Below are 25,712 nucleotides of genomic sequence, written 5' to 3' on the forward strand. Positions count from 1 at the left end.
TAAGAAAATGTATTTATATTTTATGATACAAATAAAAAAAATTTAAGATTTGAAAATTATAGTATCAAAAGAAAGTACCTTTATTAAATTTCTGTTTCTGCATAATATAAATTTAATAGTTTTGAACAAAATGTAATAATTAACTTAAGTAGTTATTCGCACACAATAGATAGTTTTTCTTTGTTAATTGCAATATGCGAATCTCAGGTCGTACCCAACCATTAAAAACCAGACGTTTTTATTACAAAACTTATCGTTACTGTCTCAAAAACAAGCAAAATATTTAACGATACCGATCCATCTTTTAACAATGAGAAAAAAAGAACAGAAACTCGGATCAAGTTATTCAATACTTCTTTTCTCTGCTTAACAACACTTACATAGGGTTCCTTTGTTTTCAAGTTATGGAAAGAATGGTGCAACATACAACGAATTAAAATTACAAATAATGATTATCATATTTTTCGAATATTTTTTAACAAATATATAAAAAAATCTTTTACTTTTTCTTGTACTCCTTTCCTTGTACTTTCACAATTTTTTAAAACGGTTAAAATCACAAAATAACTTAACAACATAATATTATCAATTTAAAATAATTTAATTAACTAAATTTCTAAATTTAAAATGAATATAATTAATTTTCAATACTTTATGTCAAGAATATGACACTACAAATTCGAAATTCAATTTATATATAATGTTAAATTTATCATGTGATTTTTTTTTATAATAAACATTTGATAAAATTTACATACGGATGATTGACAAAAATAAAAAAAAATTTATCATGAAAATACCATTAAAACGGCAAAAGTCTTTCAAAGAACATGTATGTATGCACCATTCGCTTTGTTAACTCGAAACCCGTGTTCGTTTGAAGTTAATCTAAACGCTTCGATAATCAACAAGCGAACTATTCCCGTAAGATTTGAATGAATCTGTGTTTATAGGGAAACGAAATTACGCGTGAAACACGATACACGATACGGAACACAAAATAACAAATTAAACGATACACTCCAGCTGTGCGTTCTGAATTGGATCGCGCCACCTCTTATCGGTTTCTTTCGCGCCCTTCGCTCGCGCATACGCATTGAAAATGCGCATGCGTGTTTATGCAGAACGTCATCGCAAATTTAAACTTGAACAGTTTCTAAGCGCGGTACCCCTTGAATCTCCTGTGATGCTGTAGAACCGCTAGAAACATTCTCTTCGGACATCGTACTTTTGCTCGTGCTTGATGTAGTTATAGCAGAACCAGAAGATAACGGGATATCGGTAGTTGTTGGGACTTGAGAGGCAGGAGCGGACATGGATTTTTCAGGATTGATGGTGGACGGTTCTGCTTGGCGTGGCAGGGATTTGCGTCGTTTCAAAGACTCGCGTTGCCGTTGATCGGCCTGCCGCTTTTCCGTTTTGGTCTTTACACCAGCAGGTTTCTGTGTTACCTGTCGAAGCCAATATATCAATGCAGCAGCTTCTGATGCATGAATGAATAATATATACCTTAAAAGGGTTGTTTATAAAGAAAATCGACGAGAGTGCCGGGAAGAAGGTAAACTATACTTAAATAAAATCTTTATGGCTGGATTGTTTATATTTAAATCGAAAATAATTTTCTATGATTCGCGTTATTTCTTCCGGGAACTCTATTCATTTTATAGGGTGATTCACATTGTCTAGACTAATAACAGTTGTAAAAAGTGAAAAAAGCCAAATACTAAAAAAAAAAGGTTCATTAATAATAAATATTATATACAGTATTTTAAAGTATTTTACATTTTAAAAATGAAAATTCATAATAGATTAAATTTTGTTTTTAACTATATTAGTTTTCATTTTGAAAATATAATTTGTCTTCAATGTATGAATCACCTTGTACATAAATAACATGATTAAAAAATAGACACTCATCAAAAAATTTTAACTAATAGTATTTTTTTGATTTAGTTATCATTATGTTCGATTTCGAATTTCTTTTTTCAAACTAATACGATTAAAATTACTTTAAGACCAATATTTGGTCTTTTACATGATTTTATGCATGTATGTACTTTTCTTATGGTACATATCAAAGATATAAAGTTCTTTTTTTAATTTAATTTCGAATTCATAATTCATGCGGATATTTAGAGACAATCTCTGGATATTAATAAAATAATTTTTTTTTTAAAATATCGAAGGTAAAAGTTGAAAATCTGTCCTCTTTTATTGCACTTTTGATGAAAAAAGATAAATAAATAAATAAATAAAAAATAAAAATGAACTACGGCTTATTCTTGTGTCTACAATAAATATAAACGTTCTTTTTTTTCAAATTTTTCAACGAGGAATTCATTTAAAAATGTCATGTTACTTAGCAATTTAAAATCATCATTTTCCTAATCATTTTTCATATGTATTAAATAGATAAGTTTATACGTTATATATTTAGTTTCAAAGTATAATTAACAAATTTATTTAAAATTTAAAGAAACTATTTAATGATATCATTGCATATAATGCATTTTCTTCTCAAAAATAGAAAGCACAAAGCAGTTTATAAATATAAAATATCCTCGTTGAAAGAAACGTACGTAATAAGAATGTTTCGATACACGATTTACGTGCATATTTTCGTACTCGTTATATCGACGGAAAAAGGAGATGCGGGGGTAGGGGGTTTGGTTTTGGATTATATGAATCGTTTCACTTTTTTTCGTCCGGGTAAAAGTATAGACAGTAGAAATGTTATAAAATGAAATGCTCTGTTACCTTGTAAAATGTGTTACATTTAACATCGAGGCGATGAATCTTTTTTTTTTCGTTTAATTTCGTTTTGTTTTCAAACGTGTTGTGAGCCGTAGTAGTATTGTTTCTATTGTTATTATTTTTTTCTTTACTTTTTTTGTTTTTTCAGTTCCTTCGTTTTTATCTTGTTTCGTCGAACACACAAGTCAAATAGACGGACAGCTGTTATGCTTAAATGAATGTTGATTTTTCTTATCGTTAATGTTTTTTTAACATTTTCTTTCTCTCTCTCTTTTCACTTTCCCTTTCTCTCTCTCTCTCCCTCTCTCTCTTCTTTTATCTATCCCCAATATTTTTATTATTTTTATTTCTTTTTTTAGATTTTCTCGTTCTTTTCAATCATACAACTAATTCCAACAAATATACACGTACACGACCATACACGTGTATCGTAAGTATTTAACGTGTACACGTGTACGTTAGTAGTTTTTTTTTTTTTTTTTTTTTTTTTTTTTTTTTTTTTTTTTTTTTTTTTTTTTTTTATAGTTAAACACACTTTTCTGCAACATTTCGTGTTTATGTGGACAAAAGATCGCTCTTTCGTGATTTACAATATGGCCGATCAGTAATCACAGTGTCGCCATCACGTGCGAATCTCTCGTACCATAAAAATCACGTGCCAAGTCGATCTTTCACCCCTTCCCTTGAATTTATATTCCATCACTCTTCTTTTTCTTTTTTTTTTTTTTTTTTTTTTTTTTTTTTTTTTTTTTTTTTTTTTTTTTTTTTAAATAGTTAATATATTAAAATATTACAAACTATGACGAAAAAAACGTTGATTCGAAGAAATAATTAGTATGAATCATATATCCACGGTAGATCATTCTCGTGTTCGTAACATTTTGAAAATTTGATTCGATTAGTTTTTTTTTTTTTTTATATAACAATTAATATTATGCTGATATCGATGCTTGAAATAAATAACGTTTAAGAGTTTTTAGTGTCACATCTCTTGTAACATCTCACCGATGTTGGGGACGATGCACCTTCAAGGTATGGGTGCAAATTAATATTTATTATTATATATTTTTTTACGAGAAATTTAGATTAATATAAATAATTTTTAAAGCTTGTATTATATATCGAATAGAAAGATTTAAATTTTTGAAACGTACATTTTTATCAGTATCATAAGAATATTATAAATATTATATAAAAAAGAGATAGTTATTATAAAAGAATCAAAAAGAAAAAATTTTTCACTGATTTTTACTTAATCATTAAAGAGAAGTTTCGTTTTGCTTCATTATCTAATTATTAATTTGTTGCATTCTTCGATTTTTTGAATGCAAATTGCTAAAGTGCTATTGGATATTATATAAGACGAAATGTATGAAACTTAGAAATATGTCTACTATTATTTCTTATAACTATTTACAAAATTCATTAACCAAAATTTATCGAAGAGAAACAATACAATACAAAGTGATGGAAAAGGCACAATATTTGCACTTGTTAATAAATTTTTTAATTGTGTTCAATGAAAAATGCAATGCACTTATTGCCAAAAATATTGTAACCCTTTATGGACGAAGGCCGTGATATTTCAGGCAGTGATTATCATCATCATGTCTTTAAATATTTCGTGCACGACTTTCCTCGAACAAAATATATATATATTTATATATATTTTTTAAAAGCACGCTAACGATTTATTAACCCTTTGCATGGTCAAACTTTTTTTCACGTCAGTCGACCAGCAACTTTACAAAATTTTTCCAATTAAAAGTAATACAATATTTAAATGATTTATTTAATAATGAAGAGACTTTTTAAAAAGACATTTTCTAAAATTATTGTATTCCTTTAAAATAATATACCATTCATATATATATTCATTTCATTATTTGAAGAATACATTAAAATTAAATCTTAATTTAATTGCCATTTAATCTTAGATTATTTAAGAAATGACATTATGCAAAGGATTAACAGAACAAATTTTTAGCATTTATACAATTAGTCGCAATAGAATAAAACATTCCAATTTTATATTTTAATTTTCGAAAACTATCTTTGCTTGTAAAAAGATTTTAATTGTCCAGTTGCATCCTGCTTCATTAAATGCAATTTTCTTAAAAGTGCATTCTATACATAATTACAAATTAAGAAAATTTTGCATCATTTTTTTTTATCCTGTAATTGATAAAAATTGGTCTCAAATTTGGCTTCGAGGGTGCATCATCCCCGCAATCAGTATTTGTGTTTATTCTTTTTTTTTCTTTTCCATTTTTGTAAAGAGATAGCTCGCTTCCTCAATTATCTCGAATATACACGCACATGAACACATACACGCACGCATGCATACACGCTATAAGAGCGCGTTATAAGAGGAAGAAAAGAAAGCGCCACGCTTAAAAGATAATTTTTCCCTTTTGTTTCTTTTTTCTTTTCTTTTAAGTGAAAAAAGAAGGAGGGGGGAAAAACCAAAGGAAGGATAAATTGTCGGATCACGATTATTTAAGGAAAAAATGCCTAAAATCGTCAATTGAAATTTCGAGTTGGCATCATTTTTCGGTTTTCTGACTCGATTCTTCATTCTCATTATTCTTTTTTTCTCTTTTTTTCTTATTTTGCCATTTCTCTCGCATAGCATTTGCTTTGCGCGTATCTTCTATACATCAACTACGCCAAACCTGAGTGGGCCAATTGATAAAAGAATAAAAAAAAAAGAAAGAAAAAAAAAAATAAAAAAAAAACAAAAAAGTGGAAAAATAGAAAAAAAATTGTACAAAGATAAGATAAAGAATGACTTAAAGTTTTAGAAAAAAGTGAAATGAAATTGGAAAAAGCTAATGATGATCGACAATCCATTTAAAATACGTAAAAAATAAAACTAATTTAAAAAAAAAAAGAAAAAAAAAACACAAAGGAGAAGAGTAAAAAATGAAAAAATCAGCCCGCTCGAGGCTGGTCTTGGTCGATTAATAATCAGGATACACAAATTGATAGTGTCGTTTCTTTTTCTCTGGTAATAATAGTATTAATAGTACTAATAATAATAATAATAATAATAATAAAAATAATAATAATAATAATAATAATAATAATAATAATAATAATAATAATAATAATAATAATAATAATAATAATAATGAGAATAATCATAATAATAAGTATAATGACAATATAATCGTAATAATTATAATTATAATAATAATCGCAGCGAGCGCAGGGTTTTCATACCGTGGTGTTTTTGGATCTCCTGTCGCAAGCCGCGAGAATAAAATAGTTTTATAATGCGAGAAAAACGTCAGCACGATCGATGTTAAGGGAATTAAATGATTATGGAAGGGGATGGATTAAATTATCTAAAATGATTTAGTCATTAGACGAGAATCATACTAGCGAACGTGTGTACTGTAATTAATAAAATACACACATGCATACACTCTCTCTCTTTCTCTCCTAAGGGGAGATTGATTATCGTATATTTAATTATTAACAGGAATTATTAACAATGATAATTATTATTATCATTGATTCTCTACGCGTTATAACAGCTTGCGAAACACAGCTCTGGTATGGAAACCCTACGATAATAGCAGTAATAATGATAACAGTAGTGGTCAAAAGCCCCATCAAATATAAACGTAAGTGTGGATCTTCGGCTACCTTTTTATTCTCTCTCTCTCTCTCTCTCTCTCTCTCTCTCTTTTTCATATACACTCTCTATCTCTTTTTTTCGCTTCCTTTCATATCAATATTTAGTAAAAAGGTTCGCCGATNCTCTCTCTCTCTCTCTCTCTCTCTCTCTTTTTCATATACACACACTCTCTATCTCTTTTTTTCGCTTCCTTTCATATCAATATTTAGTAAAAAGGTTCGCCGATTACCAACCGCACAACGTTTTTTTTATTTATTTTTTTTTTTTTTTCATGTAAAACAGCAAACGAAACACCAAGCTATTCTCTAACAATCACCTTCTCCGCTATATGAAAAAAGAACATTCGATAGACAGCTAATGGTCAATTATAAACTGTTGTTAATCCGTGTGTGGCGATAGTAAATTTTTTTTTTTTTTTGCTTTATTTCAATAGAGTACTTCTCTCACTAGACACGATTCAACATATAGAAAGTTTATCGTTATTATTTAATAATAATTATTATTTTATCATTTATAATTATTATCTTAAAGCTGTCTAAGGACTCGCTGCGTGGCAGGAGCATCGTGTTTTTTTCATTCTTCATTTTTTTCCCTTCTTTATTTGTTTATATTAATTTGTTTATTTATTTATTTATTTATTTCTTTAATGTGTCAGACGATTTCTTTTTTGTGTTATTTTTTTTTTTCTCTTTTAATTTATATTTTCTCTCTTTTTCTGACTCTGTTTCTTTGTTTTTTCTTTTCCCTTTTTCTTTTTTTTTCTTTTTTTTTATTATTTAGGTACGCTGTAGTCGTCCTCATTTCAATAACATGTTATTATTTTATGTTTTAATGTTTTTAATGTGTGTGTTATACACGTGATCGCGTACATCAATTAGACAGTGTGTCTAGATCAGCGTAGGTGTACGTATATGTATATTTTATCTTAAATATCTACTACTTGTTGATGCTTTGTAATTTGTTAATTTTTTTATAGATCACAATATGTCATACCATCTGCGCCAGTTGATCAATTTTCCTCTATGCCTTTTCTTTGCCGTTTCTATCGGAACGCTCAGTTTGGACAATTATTATATTCCTTGTGCACAGATTGCGGGTTCACCGACCCCCTTAAACTCAACGAAAAGTTTGACGAAGTATGATAAAAAGAAGGTAAAAGAAAATATTAAGATGATAAAAAAAGAAAGAATACAACAAACAGATAAATATATTATTTCATTCGAGAAATATTTTTTTTTTTTTTTTGCTGAACATTGCTAATCATTTGTTCAATATTTCTTTAATAATCGATTCGATTGTTAAAAAAGCAAGATAGACAAAAAATTACAACAATAATAATATCACAAGATAATTAATTTACGACGAAGAGAATCGCTCAAGAGAATCTAGTTCAAACTATTCTTAAATTGAAGAGGATCGGGATATACATATATCTTTCTCATTGATTCACCCACTCGTGCGTATTCGAATTTGTTATTGTGATTTATATTTCATATTTATATCATCAAAACCTACGTGCTAAGTAAATTCAGACCAGCCGAAATTGTCGATTTCGAAGGAAATGCAATCAAAGAAATATCTTATCGAAATAGATAATAGGTTCATTGCTAAAAAATAAATAAAATTTTACTCATCTCTTCAAACGTAAACGCGCCGATAACGCACGAATCGGAACGCGTCCATCATTAATTAAATAGCACTTTATGCGTTTAATACATCTATGCCGCTCCGCTGCTCTCAAACTCTTTGTTTCTTATTCCGCACCAGTGCGAAATATATTTAGATTATTATTTCGATTAATCGATTATCGTTTCGATCACGAAGAAACGCAAGAGAACGGATAGATATTATTCATTTTCATATTATTATTATTATTTTTTTAAATCTTTCTTTCATTATCATTGTTGATATTAGCACAGCGTTGCAGAATCAAAGCGTATTAAGATTTTCCTTTTCCATTGAGAGAAATAACTCGGTTACTGCAGTTAATTCTCCTTCCAACTCGGTCGTTCGTCTTTGAATATTATCATTTGCCTTCTCTTTTCCGTTTAGTATCATATATATATTTTTTCTCCATTTTTTTTTCTTTTTTAATCCTCACTTTCTTTCCTGTTCTTGTCACATGTTCCTTTTTATTTTTTTTTTTTTCCTTTTCCTGTGTCCAGGGAACTGGACCTAAGCGACTGCAGGCCCGCAACATCTTCTTCAATTCGATTGATTGCACGTTAACAGGTGATACAGTTACCTGGGTCCATGGTCCATTGGCATTTCGTTACAATTATACAGTTATATAGATTCTATATAAATACCTAATATGCATTCGTATAATACATACCTAATATGCAATTGTGTTAGAAATCGACCGTCACTCAAACGTAACGTAATTACGTACGCGTGCACACCGTCTCTTGTACCGTTCGTCTTTCATGATGGAATATTTTTATGTGAATATAAAATCTGTGTGTGTGTGTGTGTGTGTGTGTGTGTGTGTGTGTGTGTGTGTGCGTGTGTGCGTGCGTGTGTATGTTGTATGCTATCTGTAAGAAATTTTTTTGATAATCTATATATATTTATATTTTTTCTTTTAAGTGCATGTATATGTTTAATGTGTCTAAATGTATGTGCGTGTATGTGTATACCGTTGTACGTTTGCATTGATGTCTTTATAATACAGATTCCAAACTTATATCTGTGTCTGCATGCGTACTTCCCCGTACGAATCGATGAAACAAAACATAACATAATTTTGTATAGTATTACATATTATAAGGATTCGTATTCGGCTAGAATCTTTTTATCTTTTCATCTATATTATATATTATTTCATTAATTATTTTTTTTTTTTTAATAGAGACGTCGTTCAGTTTGTAAATAAATGTATACGGTGTCGCGGTTATGATTCAACGTTTATGCGTTAAACGAACAAGCACTTTTGTTTCTTTCTTTTACAACTTAATCGTAACGAGCATCATAAATGAGCAATATCGAGCGAGCGTGCTATATGCGTAAAAAAAAAAAAAAAAAAAAAAAAAAAAAAAAAAAAAAAAAAAAAAAACATAATAGACTTCGTAAAAGAAGCAAAAGTATACGCAGTTTTATTCGCTTTGTATACGAAAAATAGATTTAAACGAGATCCTTTTATCGAAATTTTTCACGAGATTTGTATACGCTCGTTTATCTTATTCTTATAATAAGTGATTGGCCGTTTTCTGCGATCAACGGGATTTTAATCTAACAACGCGACTACCCACACCACGCTCTCCTTTCTCCTTGCGATATAATCGTTAATATAACAACTATTCATTTATTCATAAATTCTGAACGATCAAATTCAATTGTAACGTGATCTCCACTACCGTTCATTTCCCATTGATTAATCGTTTTTCTTTCATTATTTCATAGGAATTAATGTATCTAATTAAGCTCTCAAGCTGATTTATCTTATAAGAAATTTCATAAGTGAGAAAGAAAATATAAGTAACGAATTAAAATAAAATTTAAAGATGGTACAGAGAAATATTTCAGGAAATGAACGGTAGTACTCATAACGTTAATTGATGGCAACTCGTATCCACCTAAGGACATCGCGCAATAATTCTATATATCCACGATCCCGTCGTTGCGTATTTCCATAGAATCGCACGAGCGGCAGACTCGTTTTTTATTTTGTTTCGCGCACACACACACATCATCTATTCTCTTTTAATCCACTATCCTTCACCGTTTATTTTTTCTTTTCCTTTCTGCAGTTTGATTTCCCTTTTTTCCCCCACAACTGGTGGTGGCCGATAGATCGGAAGTCAACATGACGATGATCGATTACGTTAAATATCGTTCTCTATCGGATCTGCGTGCAATTACGAATTTCTATGTTGAGCAACCAGCACTGACTGGTTGTATAAACTCTTTGCGACGATATATATATANGGTGTTTTCAGTTGACGACGAGTGACGGTAATAGTGATGGTGGCGATAACGATGACGATGACGATGACGATGATATTGACGGTGACGATGACGATGACGATGACGATGACGATGACGATGACGATGATGATGACGATGACGATGACGATGACGATGACGATGACGGTGACGGTGACGGTGACGGTGACGGTGACGGTGACGGTGACAATGACGATAACGATGTCGATGAAAATGGCGATGACGATGGCATAGACTTTGACAAGTTCCTTTAGTTCGCTTAATGACTTGAAAACGAGTTACGGTTATAATTCCAATGTTCAAGTTAAGTTAAAGCCTTTTTCACTTCATTAAAGGAGAGTCTAAATTTGGATTGGGGTTAGGCTGTTGTGAGGTCGATGGTGATGGTACCTGTGCCACCACCGAGCCCCTCCCCTCGGGCAAGACATTTCCTCCGCCACCGCTGTTCATGCCGACGTTACTCCCAGCGCCTCTTTCTCTCATTCTTTCACAATAATCTGCGAATATATCACGAAAACGCTCCCAGGATTTCTCTGGTACGGTGATTGCTGTTCTAAAGTGTGTTTTCACCTGTAAAAACAAATTTTTTTTTATTATGTTTTTCTTCTTATTCTTTTTTTTTAACAGTTAATTTCGTTTTCTTTCAAATTAAGACGTATAGTATTACATTTGATCGTGATTTTTTGAATCGGTATTCTATATTGATATATTTGCAGATTTTATATTATTAAACAATAAAAACAATAAAAAAAATGTAGTAAAAACATTAATGTTAATGTACATTCATATAATATATAATACATTCATATAGTTTCCAAGTTCTAATTATATTTATGCTCTAATAATATTCTATGTTAATAATCTTAATGACTTTCTTATTATTATATTCTTATTATCATAATATTATAATTTAATTTCTAATATTATCATAATCTAAAATCATATATTATATTATATTAAGCAACATATAATATTATGATTATATATCTCATATTAAGATTTAAATCATATTATTAATTAAGATTTAAATTATCTATCTCTTCTAAGTAAATTTTGTAATTATTTCGATAATCATCTTGATATCAATAATAATTGAATAATTGATAATAATTGAATATTTATAACAGATTTATAATATAATATTAATATTTATACATTTACAATCTTAATTTGATGTAATTAATTACAAAAATAAATTGATCAAATATTTTATATATATATATATATATATATATATATATATACATTATATGAATGTTTTATGAACTCTTCTCTCCTCCCAATCCACCCTTAGAGTAATCTATTCAGCTCATGTCAAGAGACACACCCTGTATTTTTAGCTAGCGATACGCACGTACCTCAGAAATTCTCATGTAGATACCACGGTTATTCTGGCCGATATCAAAATAGAAATTCTTGCTATCCACGCGCATGTATCGTCCCTCTGGTAAGTCACCCTTGAAACCACCATCGTCCGTACCGTATTCTTCGAGGAGGTCTGTCAACGCGTCACGGAACTCGATCATACCCTGTGCTGGTATCGCGATCTGCGTTCTGGGTCCTCCTCGTGTTATCGTCTGCGACACCTGTGCAACAAATAATATTATTTTAACAAATATTTTATAATAGATTCTTTTTTTTTTTTTTTTTAAATTGAAGCATGTGCAGATAAAAGCGGCTTATTCGATTAAACCATATTTTTCTCCTCAAAAATGTCTCCCCAGCCGAGTTTCTTTCTCTAAATGTTTTTACCATCTGAAAAGGTTGACCCTTTCACTTCAAGACGGTATCCACAAAGGATAGACTCTCTCTCTCTCTCTCTTCCTTATCAGTTAGCGTAGAAAGTAAATGCATTGGCTGGTACATACAGGGTGACTCACCCGCAGGAAACGGCCGCGAGTATTTTCCTTGAGGTCCAAGTAATACCGCCTGTTATCCTTTGTCATCACTTCTGATTTTAGTTTCCCATCATCTGGCACATTCTCCGAGTTTGGTGGACCTATAAATTCAAAAGTATAAAAGGGGGAAAAATTATAAGTATTTTTCTGATATCTATTCGAAGTTTTTTTTTTTTTTTTAAAAACAATTATAAATCTTTTAAATATGTAGAAATAATGAATAAGAATGAAAAGGAAAAAAAAAAGAATTAAAAAAAAAAACTATTATTATAAAAATCCTCATTAAAAAGAATGTTTCGATCAGTACTATATTATATTAGTATGTTATACTTTTCTATAAACAAGAATTTATCTTTTCTTTATGTATAAATGTTAAAATAAAAATTATAATTCGAATCGAAATTTTTTTCAATTGAAACCAGTGAAAATTTCAATTGAATTGATGCAAAAATAAGAAGAGAGGTTTTCTTCAAGGCATTATATGGAATCTTATAGCAACAATTGAAGATTGCATTTTACCTAAAGATGCATAAAAATCACTAAACGTCGAAAGGTAATTCCGAAACTCGGATGCTGTGCTGAGTGCCAGGTAGATTTGGCTTCTCCTTCCATCGGCGCCGATCTAGAAAATAAAAATATTTTACTTTTCTTTTCTTTTTTTTTTACTTTTTATTTCTTTTTTAAATTAAAAAAAAAAAAAAAAAAAACAACTTTATTTCAAATTATATTTAAATCTCTTAGTGTCATTGAAGCTATATAATTAGATCTAGAAAAATTTGAATTAAGTTATTTTATTTTAATCCTTCCACATAGATATAATCTTAAATATTATTGTACATAAATTAAAATTTATTATTTGTGGAAAATTGAAAGTATTTATATATCTAATGTAATTAATCATTTTCTAAATCGTTCATTTATAATTCTTTGGCATTGTAGAATTTATATTTTATTGTATCAATTACAACGCTAACAGTTCAAAAATCTGAAATCTGAAAAAACGAGTCGACCAAGACTCCTACAAAAAATAAGTTTAGAAATACCTCGGCTACTTTAATAAACCTCCCACGTCTGTTCTGTTTTACATCAAGATAGAATCTTTTACTCTGGATCTGCAACATCTTCGTTGCTAACTCCTGTTCGCCTTGCTGACCTTGCTGGCCTGAAATCATTATACAAAGTTAATTAACATCATTTCTTATATTCATCAATAATTTACAATTACTATTTTATAAAACTGTCTCATTTCATCACGTTTATACCTATTAAAGGTAATATTAGAAGTAATATTTTGTAACTGCAAATTCCTTGATGAAAAGAATAAATGGAGATATTTTATATTGAACTTAAATGAAATAAAATTTTAAAAATTTTTTATCTTTAAATTAAAATTTTAATTAAAATTATTAAGAAATTTTGTTATAGATCAATATAGTATTTATCTATGCTATATAACATATCTATGCTATATAATATTTCAAATTAATTTTTCTGTAAACAAAGATTATTTTATTCTATTTTTTATCTTTTTATTTTTATTTTTATTTATTTTTTTTTTAATATATAAGATCATTCTTGTCTCGATTGTATCAGTTTGATTGTATCAGTTACAAGATATTCTATATTTATTCTAGTCCATCCGTTATAAAAAATGTTATAAAAAATACTATTTCTCATCAAAGAAAAATAAAAAAAGAAAGAATTCCTCTAAACAAAGAAAACAACAATAGGCAGATTCTCATTCGATTTATCTCTCTCCATCAATGTCTCCATAGGATTTCCCTCCTGATTCGACCGACTGAATTGTCTTGAATCGTCTAAAATCATCTCCTATTCAATGAGACTCTATTCAGATAATGTTGGATGATCAACATCCGTTGAATCTCATAGAAAATCAAGAAACAAATCCTGCAAAATACGTGTTTACATTTACTTAACTAAATTTTTTGTAGTTAGTCATTTATAATCAGATAATAGTTATAAAAAATATATAAATTCTATATTCTATATTTTATAAAGATATATAGACTAAAGATAAATCATATTGAATCCCGTCTTCTTAACCTTTAACCTTTTTTTTTTTTTAAATTTTATCCCTTTTGAGACAAATTTTTTTAATTTTATCGAGTATAATGGTTAAATTAAGTATTTTAAACTTTTTAAGAATATATATATATATATTTATTTATTAATATTAATTATATTTATTAATATATATATTTATATATATATATATATTTATTAATATTAATAATAAATATTAAAATAAATTCAAAATCTTTTATCTTTTCTATTATTTTATATAAAAAAAAGCTTTAAAAAAAGTCGATTTAAAAATAATATCCTAATTGATGAAAATGATTAAGATTTTTATTGATTTTTATATACCAATGTGTACATACTTAATTTCTATAAAATAATATCTCTCTCTTTTATTTTTATATTTATATATATAATAAATATTAATTCATCTGTACCAATTATATATTTTTTAATATTTCATTTTATACCAATTATATATTTTTTAATATTTAATTCTTGCTTCATTTTCGTTTAAAAGAATAGATGTTTTATAATATTTCAAGGAAAATTTTATCCATAAAATTAAAATAAATCAAAATAAAAATATTAATTTTGCTCAAATTTTTCGCATTAATTCACAAAGACAAAACTTTGTTTCAAAAGATTTTAATTCAATTTTCTTATATCGAATCGTAATAATATTTTACATTACTCTAGAATACTTATAATACTCTACATTCATACTATTCAACTATTTCAACAATGACTAACCGAGTGTTGAAAAATTTCTTGTTACTCGAAAGAAGATATCCCCAATCGTTCCAACGATTGCCATGGTTGCTTTATAGTTATCGCTGGATAAAAAAGAAGAAGTAGGAGAAGAAGAACAGAGGAGAGAAAAGGGTTGCACGCAGGTCAGAGGGACAAGGGTAAAGAGTGGAAGTCCGGAAAGAGGTCACCCAGTGTTTATTGGGTCAGCTCTTTACCGGATTCCCTCGAGCTACGGGGAGAATTTCTGGGTCGGAGGGGTACCAGAAATTTGACGATCACCATTCGAGGACAAGGGGAATCTAAACAACGATGCGTTGTTTCCTACTTAACCTCGCGTTGGATAAAGGCGGAATTTTGCAGGGACCAAGAAGGATCAGGATCCAGAGAGAAGCGAGAGAATTAGATGAAACGGTGGAGCTATGGTTGTTAGTCCTCGTCCTCATCGATCAATAACAGCTGCACCAAACAGGTCAACGACCTGTTTGGTACTCCTCTCAGGCCATCGAATACACCTCTACATAGTTTTTTCACCTTATCAGTCCCCTGTCTTAACCTTTCTTAAAAAAAAAAAAAAAAAAAAGAAAAGAAGAAAGTTTTTGGCCGTGGACGAGTATCGAGCCGGCCATAGTCGGGAGTGTAAATACAAGTCGTATTGGGTTTCAAAAGAGTAAGATAGAGATTTAAGAAGGGATTTATATAGCAATTAAAATTGTAACTTTTGGATTGACAGATAGATAGAAAATGTGGACTTCTAAATGGTGTAACTTTGGATTTAAAATTGGATTATAAAATTGATATAGATGAGAATGATGAGAATTTTATAGGGGATGGATTGTTCGAAGAAAATTATTATAATTTTATTTTAGTTTCAGTATAGAGTAATTTCGATAATAAGTTAGCACAGTTATTATTGAAAGAATACGTATGTTTTTGATAAAATGGAGTTTAAAAAAATTAATATTTATTTGGATGTTAAATTTTCTAGATAAAATAATTAATACAGTTGAAAGAAATGAATAGATAGAATGTAATTATACTATACTTGAATACTTTTTATAACTAGTATCAAATATATTACTGTTATTAATAATATTGATATATTTCAATCAGTTATTTAAATATATGAAATGTTTATACGTGATATATGATAATATATGAATAATATATGAAGATCATTTCGATATTATAATATTTTGATAACAAAGACAAAGAAAAAAGAAGAAATTATAATTTATGACTGCAAAGGAGATAAAAAAAGAAAAAAATACAATGCACAATTTGAAACGCATATTCATGCTCGTAAGTCAGAGAGAGCCCAAAGGATTGATTCCCTGCGCGAAACGTGCGTCGAACGATCGATCTAACTGTAAAGGGTTTCCCTCATTATTACGTACTGGACTGTTGCAAGTTGCCCGGAATTGGGACAGGGCTGAGATCGCCCTGGAAGATCCTGCTCTTGAACATTCTGCTTTGCCTATACACACGACGCTATCGATAATTCATACACATGAACCCCGTTCTTCTGTATTCCTATCCTCCTTCTCATCTCCCTCTGTCCGCCTTTAATATTTATACTCTCTCTCTCTCTATCTTTCTTCTCCACCCCTTTTTCCCCTTTCTTTCTCTTTCTTTCTACTTCTCCAATCAATTTCCCTCAATCAATTACTACTTTCAATAATTTCTTTCTATTCTCAAGATATAACGTGTTCCTTCGACTATGAGTGCTGCTTGATGTGCATCTTGCTGCCGGTAATATCGCGCCCTCGAGTCCATGCCTATATCACGAGCCTGGAAATTGGGACAGGGTCGAGAACACTTTACGAAGAAAAGACCTCTCTCTCTTCTCGACATCCCTCTTCTCCTTCTTCTCTCTGTGTTCGTCGATGTTCGTCTTTTTTTTCCTTTTTTTTTTTTTTACGCGCACTCTCCTCTTTTATCCCCTCTCCTTCTTGCAATTCTCTCTCTTTCGTCTTCTTCTCACCCTCCACACCCTTTCCCACCCATAACAGTCTCTTTAATCTCTGTCTACCGACGAAAACGACAGTTGGAAGGACGTTTTCCGTATGCTCGATGGATTTCGCATGATTGCATCATCGGCTATCCCGTTCCTCTTCTTCACACTCCCGGATTTCTTTCCCATCCCCTCTTTCACCCAGGCTCCTCCGATTTACAGTTCCTTGGAGAAAGCATTAATATGCAGAGCAGAGATCTATCGTTCTTCTTCTCTCGTTTCGTTACGTCGAATGGGAAATTCATCATATCACGAGATAATTTCACAGTTCTTCACCGTGTCGACCGTCGTCCTCATCACCCTCGAGTTGCGTCTCCGTGCAACCTGGCTCACCAGTACGCTCGTCCGTCATTTTCCATTGGTCTCACTACGCTTCTCGAACTCCATCTTTGATCTCTGTCACTCCGCTAGGTCACCATTTATTATCAGGAGACGAGGAACGTGATCGAACTAGATTCTCTCATGGAAAAGTGATGACTAGAAATTATTGATCGACATGATCAATTCTATCGAACAGTTTGAATACCAATTCAAGAGGCTTCGTTTCTTCGTTGACATGTCGTCACCTTGAAATTGCACAAATTTTCTATTTAGATTCTACGTTTCAAAAACGTCTTCTTCATTTCTATTTTTCAAAAAGTTCATTATTCTCTGTCCTTTAACCGTTGCAAACTTAGTTTCCGACTCACTCAACTCAAACAGAACATAACGCTAATTAGATAAATTGGGATTTACCAGTGTGTATTATTCTGGCGATTGAAATAACACCGAATCACCTCTTTCTTCAACAATAAAAATCATGGATTATCATTATCTTCTCTTTCGAGAATTCTTTTTACGTTTCCATTTTATCCAATAATTCTTCGATCTTGACGTGACATCTTCATTGAAATATCTTCACGCGTGAACTAAACCGACATCCCTCATTGACGACACACCTTTTGTGAAATCTTATGTAATCGACACATTCTCATCCATTTTCCGGTGCTGCACGCTCGATTGAAGAGAGGGGGGGAAAAAAAAAAGTACTTATGAAGGAGTCTTCTCACGATCCCATGGACGCATCTCGAAGTTGTTCCCGGATTTACGAGACGGACTCGACGTGGACGTCGACAACGGCGAGGCACGAAGGGGGCGGGTACATTGATCTCTGCGCCTGGAGCGCGACTCGTGGCGCTGCACCGACCTGCCTCAATACGAACTGCATATTTCCGTTCTCCCTTCTGCGCTCTCGCCTCTTCAACGCCCCCGCAACCGCTACCACTAGGATATCGTTTCCAACCGACGACGGTTGCTTTCGACGCATCAACCCTCATATTCTTTTCTTCTTCTTCTTTTCTTTATTTTTTGGATTAACTACGTGTGGATAGCAAATAGAGAAAATTAGGGCTCAAGTTGTTGTCTTTTAACTTTTAAACTTTGCAGATTTTTCTTCCAATTGATTATTATTATTAATCGAGAAATTTCCTTGTTTTTATTTCTTTTTTTTTTTTTTTTCCCTTCTCAAGAAATCGTCACTTTTTTTCGTTCACGTTGATAAAAAATTGAATACTTTGAAATTTCATTAATTATAAATCGAATTATAAATATAAAACTTAAGTATTCGAATATGTGAACTGAATTATTTTGGTAGGTTTCAAAGTCTAAGCTGAAATACTTTGAATAGTATTGTAAAAACTGATCGATTCCTATTATTTTTCCGAGTATTTCTCCACTTTAAAATGAACGAATTATTAAAAATTTCATCATTTTTATGTTAATTTAAAAAATAATAAATCATACAAAATATATTTTTAAATGAAAAATAAATTTATATATTCGAGTCACAAGTTCCTTGTATCTACGAATATTTAATAATTTATCAAAATAGGTGCATAATATTGACTTTGATATAATATAATATAATAACAGTTATGATACGTTATTATGATGAATTTGAATTGCATAATTGTATTATAATTATCATGTCTAATTATACAACTATATTACGATCGATTACGACATTGTTGGCTGATTTTCAATGGTACTCAATCACTTAATGAATTTATGAGAAACGAAATCAAATATAGATAAATGTATAATTACTCTTAAATAATAAAAAAAATTTTAACTAATTATTACTTTTTTTTACCATTATATTAATATATTCAAAATTTAAAATTCTTCTAAAAAAAATATATATATAGAATTAATAAAATTTAAGCGAAAAGAAAAAAAAAAGAAAATTTTTTCATTTAAATTATTTTCCTAATTATAATATCTTAAACAAAAATTAAAATATTTAATCGCATAAGTATTTAACTTAATTTCAATTTATTTTTTTTAATCTGTATCTGTAAACAGTGATTGTGAAAGATAAACAGAAGATAGTTTATTACATTATAAACGCATTGTACGCATGCATGATTCATGATGAACACAACCTCGTTGAATTTTTATACCGTTAGAACGAGCTACAGGTTTTCTTGTGATACTTCATTCGATATTTATTTCTAGAATTCAATATATTTCTCTCTATTATTATATTTTTTTTATTATATTTCTGTTCACTAATTTTTAATATTAAAATTACCAATCTATAATATAAAGTTAAATATATAAATATATATACAGATAGTTAATGTTTATTAATTAATAATTAATAAAATAAAAATAAAGATTATATATATATATAAAAATTATCAACAAAATTATTTATTATAATTATCAATAAAAACCAATATTAATTTGGTTAAAATGTTTGCATTTATCAATAATAAAATTAATAAATCTAAATCCTATTATTTTGAATAATATTAATTGAAGTATTGAAATATTTTTTATATTTTACCTATTATTAATATCTTTTTATTTATTATATAAAAAATTTCTATAATAGTAAAGTAAATTATTTAAGAAAAGTGATAAGCAATTAAAAACAATTAAAAAAATAATGATGCAATATGATATAATAAAAATGAAGATTTTCATTTTGTATTTATAAGGATATAAATATATTATCATAATATAAATATATTACCACAATTTTCATTAAAATTATTTAAATGTTTTAAACATAAAATTTTTTAAGATAAATTATAAAAAAAGAATTAATTCAAAAAAAAATCAAAAATAAAATTTTTGATTTTTAATAAGAAATAAAAATGAAATTTATTCTTGAAAAAGAATATTAAAATTCAAGAAGCTAGAATCGAATTAAAATGAATTCTTTTATCAAAAATTACAATTATTAGATATTTTGAAAAATTTAAGAGAAATGAAGAACCAATAAAATTATTTAAAAACAGTACTTTCGAAATTTAGATATTCCAACTTTTACATTTTTTAATGATCAAGTTTAGATCAATATTTATGAATAATTCTTATCTAATGTTAAAGAAAAAAAAAAAAGTGATTAATCATTTATTTTATCATTGATCATGAAAATCACGTGAAAAGCGATTTTTTTTTTGTGACTTCAATGGCATAAAATTATTAATTTTGTTATCACTACTATATAAAATCAAAAAATTATTATTTAAATTAAAAGAAATGTGTATAAACATATATGTATTGAATGTAATTCGAATTTTTCATTATATTTTTATTAATCTTCTTAAAGAGTTTTTTTTAAATAAAATATATATATATTCTATAATTCTAAATTTTATAATTAAAATTGTTTGAATCCTTGATATTATTCGAAAACGATGTATTATGTTGTTTCGTGTTAAATATATCTATTTTAAATCTAAAAATAATTGATTTAAATAAAACGTCACAATAAATTCGAATAAAATCGACCAATAAATTTATTCACGCAGCAAGTATTAATTAAAACTAGATTTCAATGAACTTTTAAAATAAAGAAAATGTGAGGTTAGATTTGATTTGATTTCATTGACTTATTCATAAATCGACGAGTTTCTATAGTGCAAAACGCATTGTGTGCTGTTCCAATGTTGATTTCTGAAACGTTGACTTCTGAATCATTTGATTTCGTTACAATATTTGTTGAAACGAGTGACGAAAGCGCCAATGGATTTCTGTGAATTCCGCTTTCGTCTGTTTCTCACGGTCGGTAAATTATCTCCGTGAGAGACGTGGCAGCCGATAAAGAATGCAAGATTCGTCAAATTATATATATAAATTTCTAATCATTAAAAGAAATGATATTAAATACTTTTTATTGTCTATTTTATTGTCTTTTATTATCTATTTTTGCATTTTTTATATTTTTCTTTGTAAAATATATACGAATAATAGTTTTGTCGCAATCGCAAGTTTTTCCATAATGTTTGGTCTGCTATTTTTAATCTAGAGTTTCTTAACATTTACCACTTTACTGAATCATCAAAGAAATATTTCAGTAGCGTATATATGCAATGTATCATTCGCAATTTAGCTTCTAGAACCTTTTTTTTTTTCTAATCTAAAACTAAAATGCCAACATTTAAGAAAATGAAACCCGTCGACTAGATTGAGATCTTGCGTCACGCGACCTAACCTAGACATATTCATACAAAATTTCTAGGGATGTTTTTAGAGACATTACAGAGAAAAAATATATTTATCATATTTAGAATGGATCTAAGATTTGTTTTTTAATAGATGAAGCATATATTTATTATTTTTTATATAAATTAAAGTCAATAATAAATTTTTTCCAAAAATCTTTACAATTTTTAATATTATCTATGTTGAATATATTATTAAATGCATGGATTGCAATGAATATTTAAGTCCGATTTTTAACGAAACATTATAAAATTAGTCATTTAGTCATCTAGTCATTTAACATTTATTTAAGATAATATTTATTATGTTCAATTCTTGTCAAAACAAAATAATATAATTTATAAGTTTAATTTTTATAAGAAATGTTATATATGTATTTAATTACAAATTATTAATTTTCAGATATTTATTATTTACTTCTATAAATATAATTAGTGAAAATAAATTGTGAATATTATTTAATATTTTTGATATATATTTTAAAAATATGAAACTATTAAGATTATTGAATAACAGCTACCTTCAGGACACCAGTATTGTATTTTGCCCATAGTGTCGCCCCAACCATTCACTGCGTTTTGCTGAACATCGCCTTGCGAAATTTCTATGATTTCTCCCATTGTTTATTCAAACACTTCCAAAAAAAAAAAAAAAAAAAAAAAAAAAAAAAAAAAAAAAAAAAAAAAAAGATTCTATTCTTGTTATAGGAACAATTGATATTTTAAAATTTTCTTATAAATATTTTTATAAATCCATCCAAAATTGATATAACTTTCATTTCGATTTTCATGTACTACAACTATTGAACCACCAACACATTCAATATTCCTTTAAAATTAAAGCATTGGCGAGGTGAAATCTCATGAAACTCTCACATTAGTCACCGTTTTAACAAAATCGAAAAAAAGCAGAAAAAATATTCATTTCTAAATAAGAGTAATACACTTTGAAAAATGATTACACGTTCACCGATCAAATAAAACACTCGCGTAACTCATTCGAGAAAATCAGTTACAGATTTCATGTATGTCGCGAACTCGATTGATCGCATGAGTGACTCGATCACGAACTCGCACTATCTTCACAGTGCATCGGTCTTCAAGCCGGCTTTACTGCTGAAAAATTAAAGCAGGATTTTCAATTGGCGTCGAAAGACCGTACGATGAACGAAATATTGTAACACAATAGTTTGTTCGAAACTTTCACAAACACATATAAACGTTGTGATCAAGAACTTGAGAAATAAAAAAATAAAAGAAAGAGAAATCGTCGTAACAATTATCACAAGGAGAACGAGATGAAAAAACCATTAATGTAACAATTCCGTCATCTTGTGATGACACATCGCGTTTGGTCGATTGGTCGTTGTCATTGCGCTTTCTTGCACTCGATACCACACAGTTCGTCGCAAGATCATGTAAAACATATTGTTGAATGGAAAATTGGGAAAACAATGGTACCCAAGGAACAACGGCAAAGCGTCGTCGAACACAAAATTGTACACGAATGACGTGCCGGTCATTCATGGAGCCCGCCGTCATGCTGATGGAATGCGCACATCATGGTGGTAAAATCGTAGCGACCAATCAGCGTCCATCTCGCACCGGCTTCTGCGTTCACGAACCACGCGCGCCACGTGACTTCACTGCTCGACCACGTGACAGCGTTGCATCTCCCACCAGGAGGCTTAGCACACGACATGATCGCATGACGTCACGACCAGCTGACTGCGCTAGTACGATTCCCTACTCCTCTTACTCGTCCTGCTGCTGTCTGCTGCCTACTGCTGCTACTTTTACTCCTTCTCTGCTTGACTTCCATTTTTCGATGAATCCGTTTTGAACGAAGTTGATCCGAAATTGATGCGATGCGATGCGATGCGATGCGATGCGATGCGATGCGATGCGTTTCGCACGATTCGCCCGCCCGCCCGCCAAGAATAGGTTCAGAAGATGATTTTGATGCGATGGCAAAGCTTTTCGTGGAGATTGGAAAACAGAGTAGTAGACAAATGCTGCATAAGAATTATTCGAAGAATATTCTAAAAAGATATCTATAATTTGGAATGTAGATAATGTAGAGAAAGACAGAAAAAAATCTCTGACATGTTTCCTAGTTTTTTTTAAATTTTATATATGAATTAAATTTAATAAATATTTATGGGAAGACGTAGAAATTTAGCAAGGCAATATTTCAAAGAATAAAAGCCTCTTTTATTGTAAATATTTCGCTGTAAAGATAAATGTTTATCTAAATCTATTTAATGATTTATGATCCTGCTCTTCTAATATAATTCAATAAATTCAGGAGTCAATATTATTAAGTAAAATATTTGCAAAATTAGTTACATAATTTTTAAAAGATATTATTTGAGTTATACTTATATAAATTATATAAATGTAAATATAAGTTATAAATGTTAACGAGACTGTTTTATAAATAGATAAATTATTCAAAAAATCCTTAATATTATTAATTTTTAATATAAAGTTTTTGTTTGTATTTGTCAATATATATATATATAATTTTTTTATTACTTTGTTTACTCACCAGGATCGAAGTCAGTCCCTCCAGCATCCATACCACCTGGATTTCCATATCCTAGAAAATAAAAATAATTTTTATTATTAACAATTATACAAATTATACAAAAACGTACACTAGATAGCGTTTACATCACATTAATCTATTTCACATAAATCATGAAATTATATAATAAAAATTTATATAGAAATTATATAGAATGTTTATTATGAATTCTATAATTTTGTAGCTTATAAAAATATATTAATCTAATAACCATATCAAAAACACAACAATAAACTTAACCTATTCAAACTATTCTTTAATATTAATAAAACAAAAAATGGAATAAGAAAGCACACCATGTTTATGACATTTTAAAATCTTATATGACAGATCAAAATGAAAAATTGTAGAGCAATATAAAAAATACAAATAAGATAAAAATAATAATAATAATAAAAATAAAATATATAATAATATAATAGTACATATTAATTATTTTACTGTTAAATATCATTAATATCATTAAAATCAATGTTTAAATAACAACAATATTATAACAATCAACGTTACTTGTTATTATTGTCATATTATTATTTAATTATTGACAAACATTTGTACCGTCGTTCCGCGTGCCGTCCATTAGAAGCATTACATAATTTTTCACGTTATCAACGTCAGTTACAAGTTGAATTTATTGCCGTTTTTTCGCGCTCGAAGTCACGCGTTTGTGCTTGATTTCAACAAGTATACTTATAAAAGCACTTGTGTTGAATGTATATTTTCAAATATTGATTGACGCCCTGGTATCCCCGTGAATATTTGTATTCTGTAATCAGTATTTGTCAAGTAACGAATGTAACACGCTTAATTTCAAATCTCACTGGAATATCGATGGTCGGCAAATTATCGCGACATGCATCGTTCAAGTATTTTTCAATGATAATCGAATTACTTCCATCACTAGCCGAGATACGTAGATACACGCTGTAGTCGTTTCGTTTCGAGGCCAAGAGTCAGCTACTTCTGGGGTGGGGATCGCCTATGGCACGTGTGAAATTTACGCGAATTGTGGCTAGACATGGTTCCTTCGTTTTGCGTGTGCGCGTTTGTTAATATGTGTATTTTGTATGTGTTAGCTTTCCGTTGCGCGTATATCGTATGCGTGTGTACCAGATAGGTAAATCAGCGGGTTACATCACGCGTGTTCACCCGGGACTATTCCGGTTGTTCGACCAAGCGCGGTCAGGGTGCCTGTCACACGGAACTGACAACACAGAATGATTCCTGATGAGCATGATTTCAAAAAGAACACCTGATATAAAATAATATTGTGATATATGAAAGACAGTATCGGAAATTATGAATGTTGAATTGACAAGAGCCTTAAACATAAAAGAAAAAGAATATGGAGAAAAGAAAACAGAAACAGAAAAGAAGAAAAAGAAAAAGAAAATTTAAAAGCACGCATACAAAGAAAGAGAGTGAAGAGTGAAATTGCGTGCGTGTGCGCGCGTGTGTGTATATGTGTGTGTGCGTGCACGCATACGTACATATAAAGAAAAGAGAGAAAGAATGGAGAGAGAGAGAGAGGGGGAGAGAGAGAGAGAGAGAGAGAGAGAGAGAGAGAGAGAGAGAGAGA

The 25,712-nt window shown here is 29.5% G+C and overlaps 1 protein-coding gene across 5 annotated transcripts in view; it reads right to left on the reverse strand.

Annotated features, from left to right (window-relative positions):
* Window positions 1-56: 56 nt before the first annotated feature.
* LOC122710486 (transcriptional activator protein Pur-beta) overlaps window positions 57-25,712 on the reverse strand; it is a 26,804-nt gene continuing 1,148 nt past the window's right edge. For 2 of the 5 annotated variants that reach the window (XM_043928364.1, XM_043928360.1), the window contains exons 2-8: window positions 24,095-24,145; window positions 13,287-13,405; window positions 12,763-12,865; window positions 12,214-12,344; window positions 11,704-11,931; window positions 10,736-10,915; window positions 57-1,451 (exon numbers count right to left, since the gene is read on the reverse strand). In XM_043928364.1, the coding sequence (XP_043784299.1) occupies window positions 1,140-1,451; window positions 10,736-10,915; window positions 11,704-11,931; window positions 12,214-12,344; window positions 12,763-12,865; window positions 13,287-13,405; window positions 24,095-24,125 (1,104 nt within the window). In that variant the 5' untranslated portion in view covers window positions 24,126-24,145 and the 3' untranslated portion in view covers window positions 57-1,139. Of the gene's footprint in view, window positions 1,452-10,735; window positions 10,916-11,703; window positions 11,932-12,213; window positions 12,345-12,762; window positions 12,866-13,286; window positions 13,406-24,094; window positions 24,146-24,691; window positions 25,420-25,712 lie in introns of those variants that run through there. The other 3 variants (XM_043928362.1, XM_043928361.1, XM_043928363.1) reach the window with 3 other exon arrangements.

The sequence above is a fragment of the Apis laboriosa genome, unplaced genomic scaffold, assembly GCF_014066325.1.
Source record: "Apis laboriosa isolate Shangri-la unplaced genomic scaffold, ASM1406632v1 scaffold14687_cov151, whole genome shotgun sequence".
NCBI classification, from domain to species: domain Eukaryota; kingdom Metazoa; phylum Arthropoda; class Insecta; order Hymenoptera; family Apidae; genus Apis; species Apis laboriosa.